Source organism: Podarcis melisellensis (genome assembly GCF_964234715.1).
Source record: "Podarcis melisellensis genome assembly, chromosome: 6".
Lineage (NCBI taxonomy): Eukaryota > Metazoa > Chordata > Lepidosauria > Squamata > Lacertidae > Podarcis > Podarcis melisellensis.
In genome coordinates this window covers 98,492,125-98,500,811 of record NC_138538.1, presented here as the reverse complement: position 1 = coordinate 98,500,811, position 8,687 = coordinate 98,492,125, and the positions used below count along the sequence as shown (strand labels likewise).

General features: G+C 42.3%; 1 protein-coding gene across 2 annotated transcripts in view; it reads right to left on the bottom strand.

Moving 5' to 3' along the window:
• Positions 1 to 1,335: 1,335 nt before the first annotated feature.
• Positions 1,336 to 8,687, bottom strand: part of SUCO (SUN domain containing ossification factor) — a 42,039-nt gene continuing 34,687 nt past the window's right edge. For both annotated transcript variants that reach the window (XM_081915035.1, XM_081915036.1), the window contains 6 exons: positions 8,148 to 8,235; positions 6,695 to 6,799; positions 6,193 to 6,347; positions 4,206 to 4,297; positions 3,404 to 3,459; positions 1,336 to 3,180 (listed from right to left, as the gene is read on the bottom strand). In XM_081915035.1, the coding sequence (XP_081771161.1) occupies positions 2,734 to 3,180; positions 3,404 to 3,459; positions 4,206 to 4,297; positions 6,193 to 6,347; positions 6,695 to 6,799; positions 8,148 to 8,235 (943 nt within the window). In that variant the 3' untranslated portion in view covers positions 1,336 to 2,733. The remainder of the gene's footprint in view (positions 3,181 to 3,403; positions 3,460 to 4,205; positions 4,298 to 6,192; positions 6,348 to 6,694; positions 6,800 to 8,147; positions 8,236 to 8,687) is intronic.

The following is an 8,687-nucleotide window of genomic DNA, read 5'->3' as shown; positions in this document are numbered from 1 at the left end:
GGGTAACATCAGCAGCATCTGATTCCACCAGGACAAAGTTAAAAACTGGATCACCCCTGTCCTTGATTATCATAAATTAGGGCTTCAAAAGGTTCATATATTTGGACCGTCACAAAATATCCAGAGGATGTGAAGATAAAACTTGCTGATACTCTAGGGGTCAAATCAATATTGTATTCCATTCCTGGAAGAAACAAGGCAGATCCTTAGATGCAGGTCAGCATGAATGTGCCTCCAAGGGAAAGGACTCCGATTTGGGAATCAGAAGCAGAGGTTAAAAAAGGAACCTGGGATATAAAGCTTCACCAGCTGTTGAAGCTTATTTTCCTACATGTTACTAGCTAAAAAAATTATGCATGGCTTAAATCCAGTAATTTTAATCTTAAAATTTCTGCCAGCTCGTAGTGTCTGTGATTCTAAGCAGAGCATTTTCACTACTTCCAGGTTTAGTGGTTTGCATAATTAGGTATGACCACCACCTGCCTTTCCTAGGACTTGTCCAAAGTCCTGTGGACCTGATCTTGCCCTACTAACTGACCTGCACTCCCTTATTGCGAGACAAGTCTCACTTCAAGTCAGTTACATCTAAGGCTTCCTTAGTGTGCTGTTTCTTCAGGCCAAAATGGATGCAATGATCATGCCCAGAATTTGATCCTAGTTTGATGTAATGGTTTGGATGGAATTCAGTATCATAGCCAGAATTTCCTGGTTTGGACACAGTAGGAAACCTTGATTTATAGCAACTATGATATGAGGAGAGCTGGTGCAAACGGTGAGCCCGGACAAGTGTGAGCCCCTGATGCTTGTTCCTGACTTAGTAAGCCATGGTTCTGCAGGGATTGCCTATTCTTTCCAAGCCCTCTGGGATCCTCTTGCCCTTGGGCCCGACATCTCCCTCATTTGCCATTCCTTTCTTTTGTTTTTAAATTGTTCCATCAGTTTAAAAAAAGTATGTTTATATCTATCTATCTATCTATCTATCTATCTATCTATCTATCTATCTTGTGATGCCAAAAGGTTTGACACACAAACAAACCTGGCGTGTAATTCATCCTTTAGAAAAATAAAATAAAACTGACCACAAGCAAGTTTCCTTCCCCCACAGCCAAGTTGCCGTTGTGGCTGTGGAGGACTGAACAGGGTCCGTGTAGCCCTTGGCCCCAAGAGCCCTCCCCACCGCAAGCTCTTAGAATGCTGCTTGGTGATGCCTGGATGGGGAGACAGGGCATCGCAAGGTCTCATCAACAGAATGGCTGAAACTGCTGGCTGAAACCAAGATTAACCAGTGAAGAAGCTCAACTGCAGAATAATTTGTGAAAAGAAAAATACATAATGTATTTTAAAGACAAGTGTTCAGATTTATTTGGAAATTCACAGTTTCTACTGGCACTACAAATCCGTAGTTACTAGTTCTAGTGCCTCAATTTTGTATTCTTCACGCAAACAGTATCACCGTTATGATTGCCATTCTGGTTTGGACCCACTTCTTAATCTTTGTTATTAAACAAACAAACAAACAAACAAACAAACAAACAAACCCAAACCCAAACCCAGGTCCACTTCTTTGACTGGCTAGCTGTGCATACTTAAGTTCATCACTGTAAAAAAGTACTCAAACATGGAATTTTCAAAACAGGCTTTAAATAAGTCACATTACGAATGATATTTGGGAAAAGACGTTAGCTCTTTCAAGAAAAGAAAACAAAGGAGGATCTACTAAAAGTGCTTAATAAGTTAACTTATACAACAACCTCTAAACTCTCAAAATGGACCTTCTATCACATTCACTCTCATGTACTCACATTCCAGATATGCAATTTTTTTAAAAAAACAAAAACCTCACAAGAGAAAGTACAAACGCATACTGGCACACACACAAAGAACATAAGGTCATTCAATACAAAAAGCAAACTTTATAAACATACTTTTTGAAACAGAAAATAGAATGTGAAGCTTGACAAACTCACTGGTGCATTTCTACTGATTGGCAGTGTGCATAAATGGTGCATAAACTGGCATAGATGGTTCTTTCCTCCCAATTTATTAGCGCAGGAAGACAACTAAAGGTCATAATGTTAATTATCTCTGTTAATCAGGTCAGTTGGGCTACAAAACATGTTTTGAGTAATACATCCAAGCAGGGATACTGTACCATCAAAGATGTATCAGCCACAAGTGAGTTTGCAAAGTGGATCTCAAAGAGAAAGTCCACCCGGCGGCATTTCCACAGTATCCCAGTCACATTACTTAACCTCACTGGAAGCCAGCATCCTCTTCCCCAGCACTGTAGTGTTGTATTTCCATAAAATTTGAAGGTACAAATAAAATAGTTCTCCCTTCCAGTGGTATTATAAATAGACAAAAAGGCACATAAATATGGGAAGGTGCTAGAAACAGGGGAACAGCAATATGGGAAACATTTATGCTTTAACTCTGCTCCACCCAAAATGAGTTTCAAGACCTCACCGTCAGCAATTGTGAAAAACACTGTATAAAATGAGTCCCCACCCTGCCATCTCCACCCATCCCAAAGTCATCCACATAGAAAATCAGCCCTGAAAAAGCGGAGGCTTGTTCACTAAGGGTGGTTGCTGCCACAGTCCTATCTATTTGCAAAAGAACCAACGTACCTTCTAAATGTTTCCCAATTAGCCAACCCCTCCTTCCCTGTCAACCCAAATACTACAAGATTCGTCGTACAAAAAGCTCCCATTAGGAAGAGTTCAATTATTTTTAAAGGTGCCCAGAAACAGCTGTGACACCGAGTGTTCCCACGGTTAAATCCTTGTTTCCTTTGATGATATCGTGCAGACTTGGCAAGGATCCCGTCTTAGTCTGTATTAATGTTTTGAGGAGCTTCTCCTGCTCTGGGGCTTTAGACCGCCTTCGTTTGAGAGCCCTCTTCTCAGTTTTTGTCTTTTGGATTTGTCCGTTACACAAACCTGCACACGCCGAAATGCCACAGAAGTAGGACTCCTCAGACTGTGATGAGGTTTCTGAGCTCCCTTCCGACGGGGGACCTTTGTATGAAGAGTGATACACATCGCCAATATTAGAGAAGTCTCTCTGATTGGTAAAGGGCTTCTTGCTTTTTATTTCGCCATTAGCTACCTGCTGCACTGGTTCTGCTACTGGCCTGACGGTTTCGATTTTTTCACTTTTATATTTACAACGTTTCTTCTAAAAAAAGAAAAACAGAATTGGTAAGTAAAGGCCCTCAGTTCAGAGGCAGGATTTTCCAGGTCCACTTCCAATACTTTCTGCAAATTCTTTTATGTGCAATATAGCAGCAGCGGCAGCAGCAGCACACTCTAGCCATTTCTTTAAAAAGGATGATTCACTTTAAATGCAGACATGCACGCACACACAGTGAGTTTAGAACAAATGCCTTTCTACAATGTACCTTTTTTTCTGGCGAAAACTTCAGTGGTTCTACAATGTACAAGTCCTCTGGATCCACTAAAAGATAAGGGACAAAAATCAGACTATATAAGCACACCACCAGCTTCACACAGAACTGTTATTCTCCCTTTATTAATACAAGGTTGAACAGAGCCAAAATATTTTTGAAGGTCAAGCAAAGGGCTCTGAGAGGAAATCAACAGACCAAGAAAATAAGCTCCTCCTATTCCAGATACAGAAGTCAAAATCGGCCTTCCCAGCCCTGGCAGAGGGGTCTTCCTCCATCTCAGAGGGAAAACTCCTGCTACCTGCTTTTTCCTGGGCAATCTGAATTTAAATCAGCTTTGGTGGATGAGAGAACTCATTTGAATTAGAGAGAACTCATAGTATTAGGTTGTGCAATTTGGAATTGGGGGGAGGATACATGTACCAATAGACAGGGCCTTCTCGGTGGTGGTGCCCTCCTGGTGATGTCAAGGAGATATAGAACTTTACAACTTTGAGAAGACAGCTGAAGGCAGCCCTGTATCAGGAGGTTTTTAATGTTTGACGTTTTATTATGCTTTTATATGTGTTGGAAACTGCCCGGAGTGGCTGAGGAAACCCAGTCAAATGGGTCGGGTATAAATAATGAAATCTAGTGGAGGGAAGGCTTTAACTGCCCATACTTTTATCAAGTTGCTTCTAAATTAAACCAACATGAGATCTTTCTCCATTACAAAACAGATATTGTTCTGTATTTGACACTGTACAGATTTTACAATACACCCAGAGACAGGTAGTTGAACCTGTGACATTCCTACCTTCCTTACTATTCAGCTGAAAAGACTGAGACCTGGTGAGGGGAAAGGAAGTTCTTCTTTTCAAACTCATATCATCATAGGAAGAAACACATCTGTGGATGAAAATACACAGCAACTTCAGATCCAGATGGGAAATAATTATTTCATTTCTTTCTGTCATTCTTTAGGAGTTCCTTGTTCTAAACCCAACTTAAGACTTCCAACCCGGAGAATTCCCAGAACTCTGTCCTTTCAACTTCAAGTTGAAAGAGCTTAAAGAGCTTAAAAGCTACCAAGAGCACAGGTTCCATGAAGCATCAGTACTGGGGAAAACTGATGTGGATTAAATAGCCATCAGCATATTTGTAGCTTTATGGTAAGCTAGCCATTGAATCTGGAATATCTATCAAGCATGCTTTTCCAAATAATCTTCGCTGGACATAATATGCAAATCACACCATGGATGGCATTTTCACAGGCATTATCTGTGAAAGGAAATTTTCTTGCCTTAAGTTCTTATTGGCCGACTCCCAGAGGGAGAGTTCAATCAAGAGGATCCTCTTGGAGGTAAATGAAGCAAAAGATCCAAATGTCATTCTAACCAGTGCATCCTGCCCTCTGCCCCTGCATGGCAAAGCCTGTCTCCCTAGAGGGGTGGTGGTCAGGAATTTTGCCTGTCCCATCCGAAGGGAGGAGCCACCCCAGACTAAGGACAGCCCTCCAGGAACCTCTGGGTAATAAAAACATTTTTTTAAAAGGTGCAACTGGTGCCAAACATGAAGAAAACCTTCCATGCCTTCTTGCTCGCAGGAGACAGCCAGGAGTCAAGCTGACAGTCCACGACTACCACCCCTGGCGAATAGTGAGGCGAAGGCCTGCGAAGAGGACCGTGGTCCACCAAAGTACAAAGAATGTGAACTGGCAGTAAGAAAGGCCCCTTTTCTCATGTGGCTCCAGGAGAAAATTCCAGAAACTTTGGGATATATAAAGCAGTGCCTTTCCTGGATGGGCCTACCAGAATCAAGGCACTTAGACCCTTTGCTCCATCCATCTGCAGTGTCTGCAGAAGATAAAACATCAACGTTGTCATATTTTGCAAATTATGCTGGGAGGCCAAGGAGCCACCTTGCAAATTTCCTCCAAGGAAATATTGTCCTGAAAGGCTGCCGTGGTGGCTGCCCCTTGCAGAGAGAATATCCGGTCATCCCTGCAGGAGATGATCTTCCAGGACACAGGGAAGCAAGAATTAGGCACCCTCTTCGCCACTCTCTTTTCAAGGTCACTCTTAACCAGTGTGCAGACATAAGTCCTGGAGCCCAAGTCTCCCATCCATATATAAAATCACACAAGCGAAAACAGAGTAAGTGGCAGAAGCCCAAGAGGCAACTGCATCCGTCTCAAAACTATGGTGTAGGGACCCTTCTACCCTCACAGGACAGACTCAGCTTATGGTAACAAATGCGGAGAAAACAGATGATTGGGGAGGGTCAAGGAATGAAAGGTCATTACCCCCCTTCTTTCTCCTCAACCTCACAGTGTCTATGACAACAGGGTCTCACACCAAATGTAACTGACTTATAGAAAGGGCTCTGGGCATTGAAAGCAGAGATTGTGTGTATCCTTGTGGTCTATGAAAACCAAAAGAAAATAGAAAGGTGGGGGGGGGGACATTAAAAACAATCAAACATTGATAGAATTAAAAAGCTATATAAACGAACAGCGACACAAAATCTATTAAAACCATAAAAATAATTACAATAAAGCAGCATGGCCCCAGCCCTTTCCCAAAAAGCAGCCAGTTCCCAGCAGCCTGTTGGAACAAGGTGGTCCTTCACCTGCTTATGGAAGGACCACAAGGAGGGAGCCAGTCTGGCTTCCCTAGGGGAAAAGTTTCCAAAGCTGTCTGGCAGCAGACACCACCAAGAAGACTGACAGTGTCAAATAACACTCTTATATCCATGTTCTTCCTTAGAATTAAAAAGTCAAAAGTAAAGTGGAAACACGTTACCTTTTTGGACTAGGATAGTGATTACTTTTGGGAACTTTTGAGAAGTAGTCATAATTTAACTCTGATTTATTTTTGCAACGCTGAAGAAAGAGCATCAAACCCAGGATGGCACAGAGGATCAAGGAAATCACAAGATAGCTGTGGCGATCAGAGACCTAAACAAGGACAGATTTTAAAGGGTTAAATGTGAAATACATACATGTAGCTGAGCGGCTGAAGCAGGCTTGATGTGCTGGCCTGGATGAAGTGCTAGCAAATTTCTACACACCACCTCCAGGAGCCCTGGAATGCTCTGACGAGGCCACCTGAGTCCCTGCGAGCATCCCAGCACCCAGGGAGAGGAGAGATTAAAAACTCTTTTTGCACCGGGGAAGTTACTTCAAATTTATCTGTAAGCAATCTGTTTTACTCAAATACAGAACTATTTACACGGCAATCTACAGTTGGAGTTCTAGGTTTAGCATTCCATTTGCAAAAGATTGTTCCACATTCAGATTTTTACCTGTCTTTTTAGCTCAGTCACAGTTAGCGACAGATTGGAGACTAGCTGTGTCATGTTGGTCAGCTGAGCCTGCAGCAGCTGGATGGCCTCTGTCTGCTTCAAATCCTAGGCAAAGAAGAGAAGTGAAGCATTCTTTCCCTTTCATTCTAGCTTTCCATACAAGATAAGGCACGCCCTTGTTTAAAATACTAATGAGGACACAAGATGAGGGAATAAGAAATACCTAGAACATGTGAACAAATAAACTAGGGGTTCCTTCTTCACAGTCTTTAGACTGCCCTTAATTTTTTGCTTAGCAGACCAAATGTCTGCTGCATAGGAAAATTCTGCACTGAGAACAATGTTCAAGATCTCAGCTCTATTCCCCACCTTTGTGGGGTTCTTTAAAGCTTCTCTGTTGTTATGGCACTCAGGTCACTCCAGTTCACAAGATGCTGCTACAGGCTGCAGACAGAAAATGTAGTTTGACCCAAAGTGTGTCTTTGGCTTCATGAGCTAACTAAGCAGCAGTTCTGAATATTCTGCTTCAGAAGAAGTCCACTAAGTGGAAGGGGAAAGCATCAACTACAGGAGATACAGAAAAAATGGCCTTAGCTACAAACTAAAACCAAATAAAGCTGTTTACTCAGCAGCCACCATTTAAAATTACAGAAGGGTACTAACAGGAATCCATTTACAAAAAACATGAATTGTCAGCTTTTTAAAACTTGCACATACACACAGGGCCGACTTTCTGAAGGCTCGCTATGTGAAAATTCACTTATCCGAAAGTAAGGACATAGTACTATGCAAACTGCAGATTCAAAACAAGAGAACGTTTTTTCACTTCCTCGTTTGCCTTTTGCAGTTTGGTTGAGAAGCTGTGGTGATGAGCCAGCTCAGCCCAGCGGTTCCATCGACCAAAGCATTGCTTAGATCAGTGTTTCCCAACCTTGGGTCTCCAGCTGTTTTTGCACTACAACTCCCATCATCCCTAGCTAGCAAGACCAGTGGTCAGGAATGATGGGAACTGTAGTCCAAAAGCAGCTGGAGACCCAGGGTTGGGAGACACTGGCTTAGATCCCCTAATTGCTTCCAGCGGTTTGAGACCCGCGGGCGCTGCCTGGCGGCTTTTTTTTTTAAAAAAGAAGAAGCTGTAGTGGTCTGTACTTTAGTAAAGCCCCAGAGGGTTGTCCTTGGCTTTTTCATCATTTTGGAGGCAAACTTCCATGGTTTAGAAAATTTCCGATAGGAACCAATGGAAATAGTCAATTCACTATGCGGACCTTCAACTAATGGACTATTTCCAGGAAAAATGAGACCCACGAGTACTTAAGAGGCAAATAAAGTGAAACCTGAGCCTGCTCTGCACATTTTAATAATAATAAATATTATTTTATTTCGCTTTTATTTCATAGTTAGGCCACTTTTTGCGCTATTACAAGAGAAACAAGGGTGCACCCAGGAGACATACCTGCTGTTCGGCTATGTGTGAAGTATTCTGAAGTTTTATTATAGTTTTATTAAAAGCCTTCTGCATTTCTTCCATTTGTTTGCGATATCTACAAAATGAGTTAAACAGAAAAACAGAAAAGTTAACCTTTTGAATTAATACTTTTCTGTGTATAAGACTAGGTTTTTTCCCTTAAAATTCATGCTAAAAAGTGGGGGTCATCTTATACATAGGTAGTGCATAGGGTGGACATTTGATTGGTTGCTGCTGCGGCTGTCAGCAGCTATTGTGTGTGTTATTGGTTGTTGCGTCAATGGGTGGTATTGATTGGCCAATGCTGTGGCAATTGGGCGGCGATTGGCAGCTTCTGCCGGCAAGGTGACAGATGGGAGACAGATTTTGCGGGTGAGCGATTTTTGGCACCCCCCCAAAGAAGCTCAACAACTTTTTGCCGTCTCCCCCCATGTTGTGAAATTTCAGTCCCCCCAAATAGGAGGTGTCTTATACATGGGGGCGTCTTATAGACGGAAAAGTACGGTAGTTGCTTATGTTGCTGCTGCA